At 39.6% G+C, this 24,303-nt stretch overlaps 2 protein-coding genes across 4 annotated transcripts in view; one reads left to right on the top strand and one right to left on the bottom strand.

The window, feature by feature from the left end:
• The window catches only part of LOC137268944 (uncharacterized), a 280,426-nt gene that overhangs the window by 84,428 nt on the left and 171,695 nt on the right, over positions 1–24,303 (bottom strand). The window lies entirely within an intron of this gene.
• On the top strand, positions 14–8,865 carry LOC137268372 (uncharacterized). 3 transcript variants are annotated; one of them, XM_067802931.1, is made up of 4 exons: positions 14–128; positions 1,269–2,514; positions 4,385–4,528; positions 5,663–8,865. In XM_067802931.1, exons 2-4 carry the CDS (start codon positions 1,324–1,326, stop codon positions 5,837–5,839), a joined length of 1,512 nt encoding a protein of 503 aa, XP_067659032.1. In that variant the 5' UTR covers positions 14–128; positions 1,269–1,323; the 3' UTR covers positions 5,840–8,865. The 3 variants fall into 3 exon arrangements, with proteins under 3 accessions (XP_067659032.1, XP_067659031.1, XP_067659033.1); XM_067802930.1 differs by lacking the exon at positions 14–128 and adding an exon at positions 436–573; XM_067802932.1 differs by lacking the exon at positions 14–128 and adding an exon at positions 474–573 and having other exon boundaries at positions 5,694–6,921.

Raw genomic sequence — 24,303 nt, 5'->3', positions numbered from 1 at the left:
GGTGAGGAGCAAGGATACCAGTCATAAAAGCTGGTTTCCTGTGCGTTGCGCGAAACTTGGGCCAGGGGGAACTTGATGCAGTTACTAAAAGTTTCGTCTGGCGAAGAATGGTACAAGCGGCACTCTTGGTAAGACTTCCGCTCGTATCCCCACTATATATTTTATCAATGAGAAAAAAATGTTTGAGTGGTATTTTCCGAATTATGTTAAGGTGCAATTAAAGAAACACCTTAAAACTTATAGTTATCTGACGACAGTATATAATTCAGCTCCTCCGCCTCCTGTTGGTCCCCGACTGCGCGCGTCAACTTGAGAATGAAATTTAATTGGGGACACGGACCGTTTTTCCTCACTTTTAGTGCATCCGACCACAACTGACATTCTAAAAAGCTGATATCGAATGAAGGCCGTATTTTGGGGTTGTTCCGGAACACGGAGTTGACACGAATATTGTTTTTGGTGGCCGTCATGCGCACTGAGTGCTTCCGGGTCGTCTTATGGCGGCTCAGACAAATGGTTATGATAGTTTGTCTTAGTTTGTGTATAATCTAACAGTTGTCGCTGTTTTGCATTGTAAGTGTATTTTGTTTTCAGAATGAGTAGTTTTGGTTCTTAAGGTCTTATGTTTTTGTCACTTCACCCGTCTTTTCTTCGATTGTGTACATTCATACCGACATAGAGACATGTTCAGACAAGAAGTGAAGTATTGGTTTTCACAATGAGCGTTCATTATATAATAATAACAATGTGCAATTTGAAATAGGTGTCTAGAATGATTATGATGATCCTTTTAATATGAAGTTTTCGACGTTAATTGGAGTTGATCACGTCGATATAGTTAGAACAAAGTAGCTGAAGTCCTGTCTGTTTTAGTTTCTTTAGTTTGATATTTTGAATAGAGGAAAGAGTTTCGCACGTAACCCCATCTTTTTACATAAAATATTTTCCACCTTCCCCGGTGTAATATTCCAACACAGAAATAAGTTCATTGATTGTGTGTCTTTTTATACCTCTTATAGTTAATTGAATGTATATGTAGAGTGAGGTATACATACCAGTTAGTAATTATGGGCTTTTGATTAGGGGGAAGGGTATGGGCGGAACTCTTACCTTAATAGATCTTGTAAAATGTTTGATGATTAGGATAGAGAGATTAGTTCTTGACTTCACATACTTTAGTATTGCGTAAATTTAATAACTGAATGTGTGCTTTAAGATATTTTAATGATTCTTCAACTTGACTCTTTATATTTTTTCCCAATTTCCAGATTTCCAGAATGTGAAATGATCAGAGAGGCAGCTGCGTAAGAGTGACAGCTTGATATGGTCATCATGACTCATGCTGTTTGTCACAGGATGGAGTCCATCCCCCACAGTTGCCCCCCTCCATTACGTGGTGAGAGGGACTATGAACCTGTTCCTGAATATACACCTCAAACAAGTTCGAAAAAATTACACACCAGGTTTGAATGTAAGGAAGACTTTCTTGCAGATTTCATACCACTTGTATCTGCGCCCATACCATCCATAAAGCCAGCAGCACTATTTGGGTCTCAGATTGATCCAACCTTGTGTGTCACTCCAGATAAGCCACATCAAGGTATTATTTCAGGAAAACAGAACTTGCCCTCTAAGGGAACAACTATCCACCACACTTTTCCTAGCCCAGATCCACGTCTGAGTCTTACACCCCAGACCATCACGACAGCTTCAAAACTCAGACATGGTGCCATTCGATCGGATACTGGTGTGATTCCTGCTGTACCGACAATGTTGCTGCCTGATCCGATTCTGACTGTGACACCAGAACATAAATTATCTGGCTGTTCAAAAGCCAAAAGTAGTTTGAGGGCGGAAAGAAATGACCCAGAAGCAAAAAGTAAACTGAAATATAAAGTAAGATTTGATCTAAATGCTGCTGATAGTGATGCACATGATAAAAGCTTTGGACCAGATGTTGTGTTAGACAATGATGCTAGTATTGGAAAGACTACAAGCAAAGTATACAAGCCTGATTTGTATTTTGAAGAGGACAAGCCTGATCAAGATTTTCATGAACCATTATCACACCTAAGCACTAGCCAGTATGTGACATGTCCTTCATCAGATACAACTCGTACTCATGTAGCAGTAAAAATGAATTCCAGTGTAAGTGCTGACAAAGATTCAAAGTTGAAAAATGAATCTGAGGGAATTAGGAAGCCTGATAAAAGTGTCTTTGAAGTCTGTGAAAGACCAGATTTAATCATTTCCAGCTCTAATAAAGGTCCATCAAAGAGGAAGGTTGTTGTCACACGGGAACTACAAGAGCATCCTACTGTCACAGAGTATCAATACCCCTTTGATGCAGAGGACAGAGAATCAGATGTGGAACATGTGTTTTCACGTCCTGAATATAATAACTCATTGAAAGTGTATAATGAAATGAAGAAAGTTGATGGAATGGTTCCTGATGTGGCCTCTGCTGTCCAAATGTGCCTGAATGAGGAAAAGTTGACAGAAATCAGTGAGAAGGTACACTTTACTGATATCACTCTCAGGATATAGGGTACAATCTTCTTTTCATCAGTGAGAAGGTGCACTACATCAACATTGCTCTCAAACTGTAAGGTCAAATACAACAGATGTGTCATTTAGAAAGTACTTTTTATCAATATCAACCTTGAGCTACATTTTACAATAATGAAACAAAAAGTGAGCTCACCTGCCAAAATGTTAGTTCCATCTGTTAAATGTAACAAATGTGATAATGCACCTACCCAGGGTATATTTAATTTCCTTTACCTAAGATATTGGTATCTGAGGTAAAAAAAATATTGAACTGTTAATGTGGTAAAATGTCAGATTTTGGAATTCTTTTGTTACAAAAAAAAAACAGTTTTAAGCATGTCACAAGATTTTTATTTTGATGTTTACATAAGTTAGAGCTGTGATAGATGATGGACAAAACAACTTCATATTGCTATAAAATATCTTCATTACAATGTTCCTCACTTTGTAATGCGAAATAGAATGAACTTTAAACTTGACAACATCAAGATTGATATAACCATTCAGAAATGAAATGCATGTCATATTAAGAACACATTGATCATGTTAATGGTCATTCTAAGTTTGTCATTTATTTTGGCATATGTCTGGTTAGTAGTAGGGCCCAATATTAAATGTTCAGCGTAGTGAGATGTTACTAACTTTAGCATGATCATGATGATGGGAAGTAGTGACACATTTGAAGAACTGCCAAAATGATGGGCCTGTATTTTTATCAGTTCAGCTGATCCTGTTGCCATCAACTCCAGAACCTGCAACATTTCTAATTAATGTCAATTTATCAGGATGTTCTGGTGAACTTGGCTATGTTACTCTCAATGCATATTCAGCAGCTTCCAATCTAACCTAATATCTGCTAATGCTCATGCATTCAAATGTTTTGATATTTTGGAATAAAATTTTGCCATAAGGGTTATGAGCAGTTAATTTGTACTTAAGGCAAACTTCAGTAAAGTTTGTGTAGAATGATGGACCGAGATGGCCTATATAACCTACATGTCTATTTCAGTTGGTCTGTGTTGTTAGAATGAGTGATTAGAACCACATTACATTGTTGTTTGCAAATTAATCTGGTGTGAAAACACAATGCCATTTAGAAAGGGGTCAAATGTAACGTGTCATATTTGGGATTACACTTTCTTAATCAAGTACAAATTCTAGTACTTTTCTTTTAGTTAAGTCCCATCTGGGATTCAGACCGCACCTTCAGCATCAAGCACACAAAGTCAGCTGCCTAGTCCGCTCATCCACCATGACATCCACACAAATGGAAGTCGGACAACTGGTAGTGTAGACTGTTGACTTTGTGTACCCCTCGGATAAGAGTAAATTGGCACGACGGCCCTTGTGTGCTGGTGATAGGGTGCCTGACTCTGAGAGTGTGATTTAGAATCCTGGATAGGACTCTGCTTAGAAACATACTAGAATATGTACTTTACAAAGAAAGTGTAATCTCAAATATGACATGTTAAAAAATTTGACCACTTTCTTATTGGCATTGTGTAATCATAGCGTTCAACCATGGGAACTGTGCCAATTTGCACTTATCAGAGGGCTACACAAAGTATGCTGTCTAGACTACAAGTTGGCTGAGCAGACTAAGCAGCTGATTTTGTGTGCTGGCAATTAGGTGCCTGACTCTGAGGGTGTAGGTTCAAATCCTTGGTGTGACCCAACTAAAAAAAAGTACTAGCATTTGTACTTTACTAAGAAAGTTAATCCCAAATATGACCTATGTTTCAATTAATCTGATTGCAAATATTGTTTCACTGGAGTAAATCTTTCATGTTAATCCTGATGTTTTGTTTATCAGATAAACTGATTGTCTTTTCAGGCATCGTCCAAAGTAAACCTGTGTTTCAAATCCAGTCAGTTTAATGGTCTTGTTGGCTTACAAGCATCTGATGAATACTTGCAACGGATGACTGAAAGGGAGATAACTCTGAAAGGAAAACATGTCATGCATCAAAGTCGTAAGGTGAATTTCTCAATCATGTTGAATACCTATTGTTAGTGCTGTAGCTTTTCTGTCTGGATTGTTATGATTGATGTTAGTAGTTCAGTTTCACGCTTGGCAATATTTTCCAGCTGTATGATAGGTCTGTAAATAATCAATTCGCAACCAGACAGTCCAGCAATCAACAGCATAATCATCATTCTACAAAAATTGGAAGCCAAGAGAGTTCATATTATGGTCTGCTTTTCATGTGTGTGTCTACCATTGACCTACCTCTTCAATACAGTGAATCACTACACCCCATATCTCCACTACTGCCAGGTTGTATGTGTAGCATTGACCTACCCATCAGTGGTCAAGCTAGGCTGCAGTATTGCATAATTCACACATTATATTTAGATTGCTTGTCTGTGATCGTCAGGCTCAGTAACTAAACATGGCATACCGCAGATCAAAATTAGCTAATAAGTGAAGAAAATAAGATGGCACTTGCTGATTATTAAAATTCTTCGTAAAGTGAAATGGAATGACTGTGATATATGCAATGAGAATGATACTGCATCTGCTGTTAGGGTGGCTCACCAAGCAGCTATAGAAGCTGAAAGTATGAAATCTAGTTTTGAAAGAATCATCAAGAAATGAGAAAGAACAAGCTATTATGGGGCACTGAAAGCAGTTTGTTGGTTTGCCACTGAAAGTCTACCAGTGGCGTGTGTGTGTGCTACTAATGTTGAACAGGTAAGCTGTCACTAACATGCCATTTCAGCAGTCTAATTTAGTTTTAAAAAAAATAAAACATAAAACAGTTATGAATTAAAAGTCCTTTATTTTATTTTTTTGAAAGAAAACTAGTAATATATTAACTGCCCCCAAAACCGTCAGATGGCCCCTCTTTTTTAAAAGGGGGCGGATGTCCTTTGGGCCCGACATTTTGAAATCCTAGCATCAACCTAGCATCCTGAACATCGACCTGTCCAATACAGTGAATCACTACAGCCCATATCTTCACTCCTGCCAGGCCATGTGTCAACTGGAGGATAGTGGTCCTCAGTGCATTACTTCAAGGATACCAACAGGAACATTAGCAAAGTTTAGTCTGATGTTCAGATGTGTGCTATATAAGTATAATATATGGGTCTTCAAATTGTTATTCAGCCCTCAAATCAACATGAGCCGGATTTGCTAGAATTCCAGTGCCATGACCTTCAGAAGGAGGCTCCTGACCTGAAGTTGCTGGGAATGACACCCCCATCAGAACAATTGTCCACTGCACCACCACTGCTGGCCTTCGACTTGTACCGTCACAACAGAGCATGGGAGGGAAGCCTGTAGTCAAATGTTTGCTGAAACTTTGTTGCCTCTAACAGGATTGGATTTGATAACAGCACTAGAGTTGATATATGTTGAATATTTGCAAATAACGTATTCATTTGTGACAAATCAAGAGAATGGAATCATCTTACAAGTACTGGTTAGGTATATAGAGTTCTCCTTGCAAGTAAACTTGTAAAGTAAACTTGGCTACGGTGGAAACTGAAGGTGGAAATAGACATCTTGCACCGCTTTTCAGTCTCACACCAGTTCTGGCATTATTTATGTTTGCAGTGATGAAAAGCAGATCTCGCTCACCAACTAGGACCTGTTTTGTTAGTGTTGAATAGACTACTAGAATTTCAAACATTTACAGTATTATTGGTATATGTGTATGTTCTCACTAAGTAGGCTGGTAGACTTACTTTTTTAATTTTTGTGATTGGGGTTGTATACCATAAGGAAAGTGTAAGGTGTCTACTCTAACATTCAGCTCCAAACTGTACTGTGTACAGTTTTACATCAAACCAGCCCTGAGGTGTGGCTGAAACTTTTGGGAGGTTCATACCCTGATACATGTGACAGTTTATCACTGGGACATGAAATATTTGTCTGGCAAGTAGGTCCATCTTGACAGTGCCATCAGTCCATTATCCATCAGTCCATTATCTTATCTGACTTATCTGACTAACTTACATGTTTAGCATGTGTTTTCTATCCATTTTACAACTCCATGGCAAATGTTAACATAAGTCAAAGAGACATGGCTTAGTAAACTGTGCAACAGCCACTTTTAAAACTAGATCAAATGTCTTTAAGCAACATTGAAATTCAAGGGTTTGAGGTTTTAGAAGCAGGTTGATATCGGTGATTAAATTGTCTGCGCTGAGTGCGCATTGCTCCTCAGCATATTTTGGATCCCAGATGACTATAGCATGTTTCTATACAGGGGATATTTATATTGTATTTAAAAAACACAACACATAAGTTCAGGAAAAGGATTGTTAGCATTCCTTAACTTTCATATGCATCTTGGATGAATTAATCCTGACTACTTCATTTATCACATTTTCAGCAATAAAACTGAATCCAATATGCATAAAGTGTGGATTTGTTCTTAGGTATCTTCATAATAAATCCACGTATAAAAATATTCCTGTTTATTACCACCTAACCGAAAATTTCATCCCAACCTGAAGATTGTTTTTACTCAAAATGTGCATGAAATTTTTACATTCAAAGTTTTGAGGTGTCGCAGAAAAGATGTAAATTTTCCACAGAAATCCATGGTTTGGGGCATAAAACTAAAAAAAATATGTGAAAATAAAACCCATGTTTTTTAAAAAGTGATGAACAAGAACGTTTTTTTATGTGGGCTATCCTATAGTGAACACTGTTGGAAGAAACAGACAAGTAAGCATGTATACCATATATGTTAAAGGTCACATGCAAGGCAAAACACAACTTTGCTGATTCTGATTCCTTTTGGTATGGAAATACAGTTACAAATTATCAAATTCACCTTGTAGAGTTAAAAAATAATGCGATTAAAAAATCCCTGTGAAATCAGAGTTCAAACATTCACTAATTTTCCCCCAGCACTAATGTTTCTCGCCAGTGGTCTAATTATGAAAGCAAACTGCAAATTGGTCAGCGCCCGCTCCTTCGACTGTGACGGACAAAGGGACTGGGGTTCTGTCCATATTAGCAGAATTTCTTTGCCTAAACAGTCAGGAGGCCGGATGCCCATCATATGCCATTATTTAAAAATATCCATGGTATTCCTTGTCTGATCGTAGCAAAGTATCCCAGCAGTGTATTGTTTTTCGGATGCTTGGACGGTATAGTGACTGATCCATTTTGATCCTATTTCTGTGTTTTTAACCTCGATTTTTAATCATGTTATGTGAAAATATGATGTCTACAGGCACGAAGCAAGCCATTTGTTTCAGTCCGAAAGATTGCAAAGCTTTATATTTAGATAGTTTTGAGTGTTGGTTCAGCTGTGATAGCAAATATCATACGTAAATTTTGGTGGCTATGGTAGCTACCCTGGTTTATTATTTATGATAATAAAAACACACAGTTGATTTATTTGAATTCATAAACTAAAAACGATGACTTTGCCTTTGGTAGAGAAATTTGGAAAAAAAAACTTATTACACCTATTTACCCACGTACACAGCAAATGCCTGTATGTATTCCTTATGTAAGGAAGTTCCATTGGTACCCTCAAAACAGTTTTGGCCCATAAGTGTTTTCAGGCTGCATGCGACACAGTGATTACGTCTTCCTTGCTGTAACTCGCGTTTGATGGTGTAAACCAACACATCTTATTTGTCATCATTCTCTGGATGGTCAGTTAATGAATTTATAACACATATAATTAGTAGTAACAGCACTCAGGTCATTCAACAAAGGTTCCCATTTGGCATTTCTCCTGTCTGGAGAAAATACTCAACATTATAAATTAAGGTCTGTAATGGCAAATGTATTGTATGTTATGTAATAGGTGCATGTAAGTGATGCAAGAGGGTTTATCAGCTGAGTTACAAAAACAAACATCGATCAAAGGATTAACCGATAACACAGATTGATTGATAACTTTTATCTTCTACTGCGGATTTGTCAAAAGGCAGTGTGTGTAGATGTACTAATCTATACTGACTACACCTTGTCGTAAAGTACGAGTGTAAAAACATCCTCCCTTCAAAGAATTAACCACCCTTGCGTTGATTGATTGATTGCTCATTATTGGTTAACTAAATTACTTAGAATGGCCGACATCATACAATTAGCTGCCATGTGTGCTATCTTGGGTGACCAATGAGAGGTTTATCAGGTTTTCACCAATGTGAAAAGACGTGGAAGGATGTGTTACTTTTTCGCAAATTAGACTGTTGTAAGACACACGACACAGAGCAGGATTATTTACCAGCTGCAGATGAATGGAAGATCCCTCTTTTATGTGGATATTGATGGATATATTCCTGAACAAGGTAGTAGCCTGACATTGCTAACTTGCTATAAAATCTGTTTTACATTCATTATTTGCATTTTGTTTTAATTTATTTGTTGTACAACTTGTAGCATTCAGCAGAATCTATATGACAGAAAACACACACTCGACCGCGTATGTGTGTGAAATAGGATCCACATTGGCAATCTATACAATGTATAAATGTTGCTGTCATGTTAGAAATTTACTGTAAGTATTAGCAGACTGTGTGTTCTTCTATTAATTTTCAAAATCATACAAATATGACAAACTAATTAGGGTTATGAGACAAAATACAGAGACGTACATTAACTTCGTTATTTTTCCGTCCTAATAGTTTTTTACCATTTCAACCGCTGGCACATGATTAACCTTCAAAGTGTTTCATTTGTTTTCATAATACATTTGTAATGAAGTAAAAATGACTTCACCTTAGTTGATCTGTCTATGATTAAACTCTCAATACGGACTGCGCAGCAGAGGTCACGAACCAGTCACGAATTCTGGGATATCATCGTGGTACTCACGGGGGGAAAACGGTAACAAACGTTTACACCAGTCCAAGGAAATTGCTCCGCATCAGTGCCCCTTTAATGACCTTTCCGAAAGTGGCCCCTTAAAGTTCTCACATTGGCCCCTCTTAATCACCAGACTCTCACTCTTCAGCTTCTACTCTCAGTAGTAGATTGACTCTTTTTTAAAAAACGTTCACACCTTAACAGCATCAGCAGGTATCTTCTACCGACAGTAGTAGATTAACTCTGTTTTAACAACTATCAAGTTGTCCCACAGCGGCCCCCACGTTCACACCGCCTTAACGAGTTGTCCCCTCCTTACGTAATAGACAGAGGGGTCACTCTGGGAATACACCATGTACACATGACACGTTTTTATGTCTGTGGGTTGCAAACAAACTGGATCCATTTTTCTCGGATGACTGGACCGGACGTAAACCGTGCAAACTCAGATTGTCAGTTTCAAGTTCTGCTTTGTACTTGGACGAACTGGTTTCCAGCCACGAAGTCCACTATGTCAGAGGCGTGTTAAGAACGGCGCTCGCATGGGTCCAGAACGGATGCGAGCGCTTGCTGACATCAAACCATTTGTGACCAACTCGTGTTATTCCGGGAAAAGCCGAATAGCTTTTCGTCTTTTTGTTGGAGGTTACGGATAGGGGCGAGTGGTGACGAATGACATTCGTTGGATTCACGTGTTGGAGAGCGTGTTAAAATACCTACTAGTTAAGTTCCGCTTTGGTCGTACGTTTACCGATAGTATAAATACACTCAAAACAAAATGATTAAATCATAATTATTTACGAGTGGCAACTGTTCATAGATGACTAAATATATCGATTTGCATATGCTTTTCAGTTATTGATGCCCTATTTTGGTTGCAGCTGCATAAGAAATGTGTGTTTTGTTAGTTGTGAGAAGGAGGTGTGGGGGAAGAACGCCTCTGAACGGTTGGTGGTGAGATGTGTTTGGGGGATGTGAAAGGGAATAAGACAAAATGTTATGGATGTCAAGTTGTTCTTTATGCTTTACACAACGTTTCTTGGCTATTCCTTGCCCATTCGTCAGGTGGATGCTAACTAATGACAATGATTTGAATGGGTTTTTTTTCTCTTAATCGTGATCGCCATCATTGTTCGCTTGGCGAGGCAGCTGTGAGGATAGTTCGCGGGCGCTCGTCCGGGCACAAGCGTGCAGGCGCTCGCGTTTCTGAATACGCCTCAGGCTTTGTTGGTTGGACCGAACGCAAATGCAGAGCGCATGCATGTATTCACAAAACCCAACATCTCTATAGGGAACAGGTCAAAATGGCCACACGACAAAATCGCCACATTAACCTTAGTCGAAGTGGCCACAAGCCCTTGTCAAAACGGCCATAATCTACCAAAAAGTCAACGTGGTCACAGAAAAATGGCAAAATGTCCATACATAAGTTTAGTATTTTTCAAAACTCATGACATTTGTGTTATTTGATATGAAAGTGTAAAAATGACGAAAGAAGTTATATCACACAAAACCTGGCATTTATTATTGGAGTACTTTCCTAAAAGATGCTTTTGAGATTTCACTGAGGTGGAAGAGAAGTTCACCCTTCTCTTGACCGGCTCACAGACGGGGAAACTTCTGCTGAAGGAGTCTAGTGGATACAACTGTGTCCAAAAGGTATTTCCCATGTTCTCAAATATATGAAATGGTCATATATATTATCTGGTAAATAATGGTAATTCATGATAGTTCTTTATTACTGTAGGTGTAGTGTCTACTTCTCCTCTAATTGGTTCGTTAAATTCTAATCAACACATGATTACATACATTGTGTAACCTTAATACGTGAATCAAGAAGTGCCTCGTCAACTAGCCGCCATTGATCAATTAATTGTTAATCCTTGTGTCAGTCTAAGTAAACTTATTCTCAGTGTATTTCGTCACACTCCACCACTGAGTCTAACAAAACCTAGTAGAAGGTCGCGTCAGGTAACCTTTGAGCGACCAATGACCGTCCAATCAAACGCGAGACGGTTAAATAGATTTAACCAATCAGACAACGGCTACAATTAAGGGATCGGATGGACTTTCAAAATATTCTGGTCAGTTTTGACGTGTTGCCATTTTGACTAGGACCCTCTTTATATACATTCTTTATGGATAACAACGTTTTTATTGTATATGATTCGACGTTTCGGTATGGATTCTGATACCGTTATCACTCGTGCTTGACAACGGTGTATTCATAGCGAAACGTCGTATATACAATAAAAGAGGCTGTTATCCATAAAAAAATCTTACTTTCTTATTACTCACCATGCTTCTAAAATGCAGGTCAAACAGATTGTCTCACAGGGAATGAGTCTTCAGGGAATCGTCAAATGAACGAGCCAATGAAAAGTCTTGAGTATACACCCACCCGCTCTGACCCGGTTCGGTCTTCCGGGTGCTTCGTTTTGAGCAGGGAGCCTATATAGAGAGTTATAGAGTATCCCTGTTTTGAGGAAAGTAGGCTCAAGTACAAAGTATTGCGCTTTTGATTCGCGATTGTAGGCTTATAATGTTGTTTATTTGAAGGTTCACAATAAGCAATGTATATGTCACGAGTAAGTGATAGTTGTGTTTTAATCATGTTTGTTTTTGGTTGCCTGTGACCTATAAGCATTAGCCATGTTCTACATCAATTCTATGTAAACGTAGTCTCAGTGTACTCCACCACTGAGTCTAACAAACCCAAGTAGAAGGTCGCGTCAGGTAACCTTCGACCGTCCAATCAATAGCGAGACGGTTAAAGAGATTTAACCAATCAGACAACGGCTACAACTTAGGGATCGGAGGGCCTTACCAAATATTCAGGTCACTGACACAGATCTTTCCACAAAAGAAATCCGCATATAACACAGTTATTTGACCTGCAGTGTATACGCTTTGGGGTTTCTGTTGACATGGATACCATTAGCTAAAACTTCCACAAGAAGACATCCTTGAATATTGCCAAAAACACTAATTTCAGCGACTGTTTACTCACCGTTGTCATGGTTGTAACATGCGCCGTGTGCATCACCCGGAAACGATCGTACGGTAAATAGCATTCGGAATCGTTCGGTTACGAACCTTTTCGGGATAAAAAGTTCAAAAGGTATGTGCGAATGTCCACTTTCGCAATTTGGTAAGCTGTGTTCTGATTGGTCAATCTCAAAGGTTGCCCGCCGCGACCTCCCATCAAGTTTTGTTAGACTCAGAAGGTTTTGTCAGACCAGGGAGCCTATATAGAGAGGGGAGTGGAAACTCCTCGAAAAACCGCTGAACGTATGTCTCGCTTTGTCACGTGACCAGTGGAGACAATATGGCGGCAGCTTAGTATTAAAGATTGAGCTCGGTTCATTTTCAACAGCTGATTACATTCGCTGAGTGTTGTGACAACTCGGATCCTACATGTAGAACATAAGTCACCTGTTCTGTTACTTCAGTTCTAGTCACATATTTGTAATTAGTGTCAGTATAAGAAAATATGTTTGTAGTAAAGTTTCAAGTCGGCATCTTGTAACTCTCTGGCTTCAATTATCGGTACACAGCGAAGATAGACTGAGTTTCGTCAATAAAAGCTTCTTTCACACATTCCTTTATGTTTTAGCAGGAAATTATACCTTTAGTTGAAAAGTATCTGCAAGCAATAGTGATAGTTTTGTGACTTAAAAACATGTTGGGGTTTAATTGGGGGGTGTGAAAAATGTGGCAGATCGCCGATCTGATCTGATGCGCCATTGAAATACTACACGCCGTTGTTTGAAGTGTGTCTAGATACTGCTCAACACCGTCTTTCACATACACCTTTAATTTTTATGAGGGGAATTTACCATCAGGCGAAAGGTGTATGCTGGTAATAGTGATAGTTTCAAAATCTAAAATAAATTGTTAGGACGTACTTGAGGTGTGTGAAATATGTGCCATCTCGCCGACCTGATCCGATCCGCCATTGAAATATTGCACGGCGTTGTTTGAGTGCTTTTGTTTCAGCTTCAAAAACTTCATTCACATACACCTTTAATTTCCATTAGGGGAACATACCATCTAGTGAAAGGTGTTTGGAAGTAACAGTGCTAATTTTATAATTTAAAAAAAATCGGTAGGGTGTTTTTGAGGTGTTGAAAAATGTGCCATCTCGCGGATCTGTTCTGATCCGCCATTGAAATAGTATAACTTTGAGTGTTTCTAGTTATTGCTCCAAAACCTCTTTCACATGCACCTTAAATATTTATGAGGGGAATATACAATGACCCGATAGGTGTTTGCAGGTAATATTTATAATTTGATAATCTAAACATATTGTTAGGATTTATTTGAGGTGTGTGAAATCTCGCTGATCTGTTCTGATCCGCCATTGAAATACTACACAGCATTTTTTGAGTGTTTCTAGTTATTGTTCAAAAAACTTCTTTCACACACACCTTTAATTTCTGTTAGGGAAAAAAGTTCCATCTGGTGAGAGGTGTTTGGAAGTAATAGTGATGATTTTATGAATTAAAAAAATAATTGATAGGGTGTATACATTCACAAGTATTTCATGTGTGTGAAAAATATGACATATCGTTGATCTGATCTGATCACTCATTACTACAAGCCAATGTTTGAATGTGTTTAGTCGTCCTAAAATTCATTTCTTTCAAATACACCTCTAAGTATTGAGGGGAATATTCTATCTGGTGAAAGTGTGAGGTATGACATATCTGATCTGTTCTAATCTGCCATGGATGCCTTTGATGCTTGAATGTTTTAGTTCTGAAACTATTGTTGATATTTGACAAAACTGCAAAGGACTTTTTAACGCTTTGTGGTGGTTTTAAACTTTCTGTTTTTTTTAGGGGGGAGTGACTGTGTCAGTTGACATTCTGTCAGTATCCATGCAATTGCGCACATGCAGGAAGACATCTGGTCATCTTCATTAACTGCCCTCTTAAAAAAAATAATTTCGACTTTGCCACGACCGTCCATTTGTCCATTATAGACTGAGTGTCTGTAAGAATGAGAGTGACTGAATCTACAACTCATTAACATGTGCTTAACTTTCCAAACTGTATTCCTGAAGGAAAAAGAAATAAAAATGTGTTCCTCCCTCGTCACATTTTTTCTATCAAAAATTAAAAATCAAAGTCTTACTCGTCACTTTTGAAAAGAATGTGCCTGAGAAACATGTTTTTATGCAGCCTAAGCATTCCACACAAACAGAAAACCACTGAAACATAATGAGACATTTTAATTGTGTAACAGGTCATTTCAAATACATATAATAACATAATAACCTTTAGTTTGCCATTTGGCCATCAGGGCTTGCTGCCACTTGCAGTCTTTAAAGTCTGCATACCCATTTTGTTGGAATCAAACCAATAAAAACAAAATAGTCTTCATTGTAGAGAGTTTCACAGTCCCTACAAAATCCATTAGTGAAGTGTATGGAGCACAGAGAAGTTTACAATTAGTTATAGACTGGTGACATTCCTATGCGGCACTGAATATATAATACTATGAAGTGAAACTGGAAGTTATCCTAACATGAGGGATCAAGGATAATTCCTGAACATTAATACAAATTATGGGCACGATGCTAGTTGAAAAGAAATGAGATCTAATTGACAGAAGACCACATGGGCCTGCAGATAACTGAAACTGTTGGCCTGATACATTAACAACCGACGCTGGGCCTCTGGGCTGGCGATCGTTTCGAACGCTGTATCAAAATTGTCACATAAACAGAGAGTCTTTGAACAAGGCAATGTGTAAACACATTCTCAAGTCCTCTCATTAATCCACACATGCATCATTCGGCGACAGGAAGTGTAACCAGCTTGTTGTGACAACATTCAGGGGAGCCTACTCCAATTTACCGAGTATTACTCCGGGAGATGCCGATAGTTTCCGACAGTAAACTGGTTGAAATACTGTTAAGCGCAGCCGATTTGCGCTGAGAACAAACCAAGTCGACGTGTGCAGTGGGGCATGACGAGGCACACGTTAATTAGTACAAATGGTAAGGAAAGCTAGCGAGTGACCAATCCCTGTTATAGAGTATCCCTGGTCAGACTCAGTAGTGGAGTGTAACGAAAAGTATTGTGGCTCAGTTTACTTAGTCTGGTTCTACATCCTGTATGTATGCATCACACGGTTCAGAAGGATATTGCTGATGGAAGATGCATGCTGAGAAGCATATCCAAGCAGGATGTTGAGATTGTCGTGGCAATATACATTTATGTAAAAGTAACTGGGAACATGGATATCATCTCATTTTTGCTGATACAGGAAATGCTCACTAATTTGTTTGGTATAAAAATTAAATCTAACAGGTTGTGGGGAGAAGACTGACTTATGTTTCCATTAACCTATAGAAAAGCGTAGTTTCTTCTCAGCGACGAGCTTCTTCAGGGCTCACCACCTGATCATCTTTAGCCTCCCTTTTTGTCAGAGGTACGTGTACCTACCCTCGTGCATACAGTGATGAAACAAAGCTACCAATAACACTTGGCAAGGGCATAAATAGAGAATACTAAACTATGTGCCGTCTAACTCACGCGAAAGCGAGTTAGATACCGATACCATTCACAAGTTTCATATACATATACTGTTACACCGGACATAGTTTCGTATTTTATTTACTACTTACCCAACATTAGCAAAATGATATTGAGCAAAGTACCTCTTTCCTAAGAATTCAACGGATTTGGTGACACTCAGCTTTCCGCAAGTCGAGCAAGGTCTAATACTATTGTGATCGAGATATTAGCATGAGTTTCACGTCATACATACGGCATCACGTAATGTTATTACACAATTTATCTTACCTCACACATGAATGTCGCTTTCTGATTGGCTAAGCACTATTCTATTATTTTCAATGTACCTGGGCGATGTATTATTTTCATTATCTAGCCTCGTGTAAGAGTTTTGATTGGTACACCTGACTGTGATAAAATACCATGTACATCCAACACGATCCGCGAGCGGAAGTATAAAAGTCGTGTACTCCCGCTACGAAAGTCATATCACCCCGCTACTCCTCGGTGACGACGCGAAGTGAGAAAAGCGTGCATAGTCGAGTCAATCTACGATTCAACCTCAAACAAATTGCAAAAGAATTTATTTTGCAACAGATATGTTCATTGACATTGTCTAAAGTATATATTAAAAGTCTAATAAAATCTAAAGAGGGGAACGAGAAACATAGTTAAAATAATGTAATTCATTTATCAAACGTGAATTTGACCCGTTCGGGCCGCCACCGGAATAAGGGAGACAACTGTGTTTCTATTGACGGCAAGCGAGCTGAATCGAGACGATGAAAGAAGTATAAAAAGCATGCGTGCTTGCTGTTCTCAGGAGAATTACCCACTCAGGTAAGTTATTTTATCATTTGTGCAGCTTCTTCGCTCATAAGCCAAAGACGTAGCATAACTTTACAAATGTATAACCTAATTCACTTAACGGCACCGGCGACATTTGCCTTACAACGACTTTTAAACTCCCGTTTCTTAATCATTTATGTAAGAAACTTTAATACCCGTAACCATTGTTTTAAAATATATTATTCGTATATGTTTTAGACTTTTGATATGTGATAGAGGATACTCTTCTCTAATTAAAATATTTAGAACCATTTCTTTTGCAATTTGTTTGAGGCTGACCCATTTTCAGCCTTAGATTGACTTGACTACATCGACAAGCCTTTAGTAACGTGCGGTGCATTGAGGTCAAATGATCAGCTGGTTGTGTTGCGTGTTGTTTTGTTTTGATCTAGTGAAAACATTCAGCTAGATAAATACGTTATCACATCGTGTCTAGAGAAATACGGGGTTTTATCAGTCCCTCGTAAGGTTGTATTCCTTACTCGGGACTGATAAAACCCCGTATTTCCCTCGACACGATGTGATAACTTCTAATGTACACAGCTGGGAATTCCGAACTCTTCTGGTGCTTCACGGTAGTACTTCTTTGTCTGAATGCCATTGACTCACGCATGAAGCACGGAAATTACCGATGCTTTGCGATTGAAAATCGATGGAAGGGAGATAACTCTAAATCTGTTTACCTTGTGTCGTCTGCAAAATGGCGTTTCGCCTCGCGTTCAACAGAAGTGCTTCAAACAGCTCGAAATTAAAACTCAGGGGTTCGGTAAGATAAATACGTTGTTCACTGGTCCCTCGGGGTCCATTGGATCATGTACCCCCGAGGTTTGTTTATGTTCCCGTCGCCCTGCGGCTCGGGGAACACAAACAAACCTGGAGGGTACATGAGCCCATGGACCCCGAGGGACCAGTGAACAACTTATAGTGTAATAACTTTGTAAGCTTATTAAACAGCGGGTAATTAGAAGATAAACCTACTGTGTTTGAAAATCAGAGGCATGCTGTACTGATACTGATGGCGACTAAATTTCAATTGGAACCGAACGTACATATGTCTATGGATGTCAGCAGAGACCATATTATTATATGGTCTCTGATGTCAGTGTGGACTCGTTTGACCCAGGATGTTTTATTTTCAGCAATACAAGCTCCTGTGTTCATATCTGTCATGTTAGTGGTCAAGCTGAAGTAGTGCGGCAATCTTGTGTATACATGCATGGGGGAGCACCGTGAAATCAGACGCATGTTCAATCCAAAATTTCGAACTGCATAGATCTAGGTGGCAAATTCCCGAGTCAGCGTCAAAATCCATAGAGTTGTTGTTGTTATGACCCGCCATCATTGTGGTCAAATGGAAATAGTTCTCCCAATAAGACTTGTTAATGCCGCTGAAACGGCTTAAAATCAGATAGCATCAATCCAGAATTGATTTTTCTGAACAACCAATCAGAATCCAGTATTTTCTTGAGTCATGGTAGAATGATACTTACACACACCGGACAAGTGTCAATAACTAACACCTCAGAAAGAGATGACTTATTCAGCAAAGCAACTGTACAATATCATATGTGCGTCCAAGGGATTGTCAACAATGTTGTCACACATAGTTCAATTGAAAACATTCGTTTTCTGTATTTCAACTGAGTAGTTCTTACAAAAGCCAATAACAGCATTCAGTACATCACAGGTGCACTACAGACATGAATTACCTTTAAAGTATAATATTTTCAGGTACATTTATATCTTAACTATTTAAATTCCATATACACCCTTACCCGGCTGCTAATAACTCGCTTAGCATATTTCCTCCAGCCCGGAGTTATTTTGTAACATTCACACCAAATCCAAACCAAACCTTTGAGCCAGTTGTATACTGTAATCTGTAAGTGACCAGTGAGACTGTAAATATCAAGTGTTTCTAATACCTACATGGATTTGGTTTCGTTCACACACAGACCTGTCTGCAAACTAACCTGCTTAGATGTAGCCATGCAACTCAAATAATAATCGGTATGGTTTAATTTTCCAGTTCAGAAACCTCGAGAACCATATTTCTTCTAGTTGCCCAGTTTGAATGTGTTTGGTTGTAAACAGCTGCATGCTGGTCTGTATGGAGCAGTTTTTGGTTTCGGTGTATGGATTTTAGGTAACCATTAGACTAACGTGTTTTGTTCGGTGTGTAAGACCTAAGTCAAACCGTCTTGTTTAAGCTTTTCTTCTTCAAGTGACGGGCGCAGGATTCCTCCTTCTCCAGGTTAAATGTTAGGTTGTTTCTGATGGTATTGATTATCATGACTGATTATAATGTCGTGAAATGACGTTTATGAGGATTCTAGATGGGCGCTGGGAGAAAGAGAGACCCCCTCCAGTCAGTGGGAGTATAATCAAAAACACAGGTGCCCTGCTCAGAAGTCCGTCTCTGCAGAAAGAGAAAGGAAGTAACAGTGGATCCATTTTAGTGCTGAAATGATTCGCTTCTACCTCTAGCGCCAAAAGGAGAACAAAGGTCTACAGTCAGTATATGTGTATAATGGTTGTCTTATTGACCTTCCACTTACACACATGCTGGTGTCATGTTGTAACTATAGGTTTCCCAGTATATAAACGTGTAAGTCTAAGATAGTATAGTCTGGTATAATTCATTTGTGGGGTGCAGTTGGGTATGTTCTGAGTATAATTCACCTGTTGTGATGCAGTTTGATGTATTGTAGGTATAGTTCCCCTGTTGTGGTGCAGTTGGGTGTCTTGTAGATACTGTTCACTTGTTGTGACAGTGTTGGATATGATGTAGGCATAGTTCACCTGTTGTGACGGTGTTAGACATGTTGTAGGTATAGCTCAACTGTTGTGATGGTGTTCGATATGTTGTAGGTATAGTTCAACTGTTGTGATGGTGTTCGATATGTTGTAGGTATAGTTCAACTGTTGTGATGGTGTTCGATATGTTGTAGGTATAGTTCAACTGTTGTGATGGTGTTCGATATGTTGTATGTATAGTTCAACTGTTGTGATGCAGCTGGGTATGTTGCAGATACTGTTCACCTGTTGTAACGTTGCTGGGCATTTGTAGGTATTTTTCACCTGTTGTGACAGTATTGGATATGTTGTAGGTATAGTTTGCCTGTTGTGACAGTGTAGGGTATGTTGTGGTTATAGTTCACCTGATGTGACAGTGTTGGGTATGTTGTAAGTATAGTTCACCTTTTGTGACAGTGTTGGGTATGTTGTGGTTATAGTTCACCTGATGTGACAGTGTTGGGTATGTTGTAAGTATAGTTCACCTTTTGTGACAGTGTTGGGTATGTTGTGGTTATAGTTCACCTGATGTGACAGTGTTGGGTATGTTGTAAGTATAGTTCACCTTTTGTGACAGTGTTGGGTATGTTGTGGTTATAGTTCACCTGATGTGACAGTGTTGGGCATTTGTAGGTATTTTTCACCTGTTGTGACGGTGTTGGGTATGTTGTAGATATCGTTCACCTGTTGTGACAGTGTTGGGTATGTTACAGATACTCTTCACCTGTTTTGACGCTTTTGGGTATGTTGTGGGTATAACTCACCTGTTGTGATGCAGCTGGGTATGTTGTAGGTATGACACCTGTTGTAACAGGTGTTGCATATCTTGTAGGTGTATTTTAGACATAATACTCCTGCTTGTTATATTTACACGGTTTGAATAACAACACCAGCGAACAGACCAGTACCTGCACGTCATTTACCATGAAAAGTCATTGATGTCGCATGAATCCTCCAGTTTCAAGATAATCCCGGAGTCTGAGCAAGCTCCTAGTCAAACATCCAATGTCAGTTTGATTAATTCCATTCCATTCTTCCTGCAGGGCAGTGCCATATTTGTAGAGATTGGTCGGTGATTGTTGACGGTGACTTATAGAGGTATCCGAGACATGTTCTGTTGGTCACTAGTCTGTACTGTGTGCTGTCCTTAGTAAGGTGGCTGTCATCTGTTGGAGGTACTCAGTAACAGAATGAGCCCTGCGTGCATTATGAATCTCCTCTCTACACACTCTAACACCTGTTGCTCTGTAAGGTTCATTTCCAATTTGAGAGGCACTTTGACAGTGGTTTTGTAACTCAGTCGTCCTGCCAATTGTTGTCCCAAGGTCGACCATATAAACTTTTAATCTGTTTATTATTATGGTTTACAGATTCAGATAGAAATGCAGCAGAGAGGTTTCGGGTGATCCTGGCACAGTCAGGCTGGTAAAACTCACCACCATCATATGGATACTCCCCAAGGCAGCAGCCTTCTGCATTATCCAGATTGTCAGAAGGGCTGTGCTCCCGGTGCAGAACCTGGGCACTCTCCTGATCTGCGCCAAGAGATCAAGAGGTACCAAGCCAAGGGTACCGAGAACAACGGAGAGCCTGACGACAGTGTACTTGGGATGCAAGTGAGACATTTTAAAGGCAAGGTCTGCATATTTATCATGCTTTTCCTGAATCTTGCCAATCACATTGCTGTCAAAGCGACTCAAACGGGACAGCAATAAATTCATTGGCTCTATCAAAAAGGACAAGATCAGGTTTGTTGACTGGAATTGTTCATTTCCCGGACACCCTGGACATGTTCAGGGTCCAAAAATGGGTGGAGCTCATGGTCAAAGCCACAGGCATGGCGGAGATGATAGTGAAAGCAGCAAGTCATGCCATCATGTCTTTTAAGATATGCTATTCGTCCCAAGGAAGGGATCCACTGACAAGGTGTTGGACAGTCTCCAAAAATTCATTGCACAGTCGATATTACATGTTAACTGACAAATAAATATGTGCAAAAGTACACAATGAAATTCTATCATGAAGAGCTTCCACATTAATCAAACTCCGACCTCCAGAACTGATTGGCATATATAAACAATTAAGAGAGGAACGAGGGTGGTGTGCTCTGTTATCAGACATGATCCTTCTGGTCAGGCGGTCAAGACTCTGGATGTCTTGTCCAATCAACTACTCCAAAGGAACAGGAGAGGACTGGCACAGCAAAAGTATTGGTAGTTTTGACCTTGTTTCGAGCATTTAGCTCTGAGCTCCAGATTTTCTTTAAACGAGATTTATACTCAGCCCGAAGTTTATCTTCAATCTGGGCATTCTGGGGCTTGTCTCGAACGTGCATTCCGACACTGGTGTAGGCCTGATATTCCACAAGATAACTCAATAACTCCTCCCCCTTGTAACTTGACCTATGCAGCATAAGTTACCTTGCCACGTTTCAGATGAAGAGTATTGCATTTGTCGAGGCCAAATGTCATGCCAGTATCATTAGAAAAGGACTCGACAAGGAGAACCTTGAAATATTTCCCTTCTGATTGGAACAGATTCCGAAGTCTGCACCTGCCGTTGCGAGTACATCTCAAGTTGAGTCGACCAGCAACTCATTATAGACTTGAGTAAATCAAGTAGTCGCTCAGGGAGGTCAATACACTGAAGAGACGTCAGAATCCATTCGTTTGGGACGGAGTCATGTGCTTTTTTGTAGTCTATCCAGCATATGGAGAGGTTGCGGTGGTACCTTTTAGCCTCTTCCAAAATCATTTTCTATAGAAGTTGATCCTTGCACCCTCAACATGCTCTCTGTAAATTATGTCATTGGAAGAGCAGTAACATGACACGAGGTTTGTCAAACACCATGTGAATAATTTGTATTGAGTATTCAAACATGTGATTGGGCAGAAGTTTTGGGGATCAGCCAAGTATCTTGGGGATAAGTATTGTGCAACCTTTGCAGAACCATGGAGGAACAGCATCTGTGTCCACAAGAGAATCGAAACAATGGAGTATTGGTGTTTGGATACAATGGAACAGTTTCCAATACTGGTTTTGAATGTCATCAAGCCCTGGATTACTATGTATTACAAATTAAGATAGAAATGCAGCAGAGTGGGTTCGGGTGATCCTAGCACAGTTAGGCTGGTAAACCTCATTAGCTCGGGGCCCTCGCCCCCTCTACACGCAGCCCACACAGCGAATGGGACTTCTCCCAGGAAAACAGTGCAAAGTCGAACCCACCAAGAACGTTCCGGAGAATATGAAAGCTCCCCAACACTGCTGCCTTTTATTATTATTATTATGCTTTACAGATTAGAAATGAAATGCAGCAGAGAGGGTTCGGGTGACCCGGGCACTCTCCTGATCTGCGACAAGAGATCAGGAGGTACCAAACCAAGGGCACCGAGAACAATGGGGAGCCTGACGACAGTGTACTCGGGATGCAAGCGAGACATTTCAAAGGCGAGGTCCGCATATTTATCATGCCTTTCCTGAATCTTGCCAATCACATTGCTGTCAAAAGGGACAGAAAATCAATGATATAAATAATTTCATTGGTTTTATCAAAGAGGACAAGATCAGGTTTGTTGGCTGGAATTCGTCGCAGGCTGTATACTGGCCTATTCCAGAGAAGTTAATAGCCGTCATTTTCCAGGACGTCCTGGACATGTTCAAGGTCGTACCATGGATGGACCTCGGGGTCAAAGCCACAGGCATGGCGGAGACGATAGTAAAAGCAGCGAGCCATGCCATCATGTCTTTTATGCTGTTTGTGCCAAGGAAAGGAATCCACTGACAAGGTGTTGGACAGTCTCTGTAAATTGATTGCAAAGACGGCATTTCATATTGATATTTTCTTTAAGAATAACATCCTGGCGATTTCGAGTGGGAAGTGAATGGTCCTGAGCAGCAAAAAGGAAGCCCTCAGTTTCGCATTTGAGACCAGCCGACTTCATACAGGCGAAGGAGTCAGTTGGATTGCTGTTCTGTTCCACACACTGCATATACACACGATGCAATGGCTTCTCAGACAGCTTCTCCACAAAGGACCGACTCTGAGCAGACTTGGTGAAAGACTTCACCTGGTTTACTCCCATCACTGTACCGTCCAGCAGTACATTGCCATCAACAAAATCAGCTTCAAATTTCAGATTGTGTCCAACAACCTTGGCACGCATGAAATAGCTGTGGAATTCCTTGCTTTCATCGTGAGTCTTGATATTAATATTATTATTATTATTGAAATGTACAGAAACACACATTGACACACGCTGTAAATATCGCAAGGTACCCCAGCTATGTTCACATGCACATCATGAAAATCGCTTGCGCGAAAGTGACGTGTTCGCACGAAATTCATAACATGCTGTGAATGGAATGTATATGTTCTTAATTCCCAAATAATATACCCCAAAAATCGAATATACCTCATAATACTTAATGTTATGTTGGACTCTACAATTACAAAGGAGAAACTATTTAAAGCAGTTGCTGATAACGACATGTCATAAATGCGTGGGTAAATGGAATAAAACTCCTGAATTCTGTAAAGGTATGCAATGTATATTTGTACCATCCATTATCTAGGCTGCTTTCAAGGTTTATTATGTATTGGCATGCTAATATGGCTGCGTTGAAAAGGCGAACAGAAAGATTTTCATTGCTGTCTGAAATAGTTATGCATCACCATAAAGCAGATTTTTCTGGTCCCAGCACTTGTTGCTATATCATGGAGTCACAGTCAGGGTTTGTTACAGGCCTTACTCAGTTGACAATATTTATATGTCCCAAATGAGGTATTGTGCCGTG

This window comes from Haliotis asinina, chromosome 16, assembly GCF_037392515.1.
Source record: "Haliotis asinina isolate JCU_RB_2024 chromosome 16, JCU_Hal_asi_v2, whole genome shotgun sequence".
NCBI lineage: Eukaryota > Metazoa > Mollusca > Gastropoda > Lepetellida > Haliotidae > Haliotis > Haliotis asinina.
Note: the sequence above shows the minus strand (reverse complement) of the source record. Positions and strands in the feature narration are given on the sequence as shown.

Excerpts from the sequence above, each read along its gene's own strand:
- LOC137268372 (XM_067802931.1), top strand. The coding sequence starts at position 1,324 with ATGGTCATCATGACTCATGCTGTTTGTCACAGGATGGAGTCCATCCCC. Across the intron at positions 2,515-4,384 it reads TGACAGAAATCAGTGAGAAG|GCATCGTCCAAAGTAAACCT; the intron begins GTACACTTTACT and ends TTGTCTTTTCAG. Across the intron at positions 4,529-5,662 it reads TCATGCATCAAAGTCGTAAG|CCCTCAAATCAACATGAGCC; the intron begins GTGAATTTCTCA and ends ATTGTTATTCAG.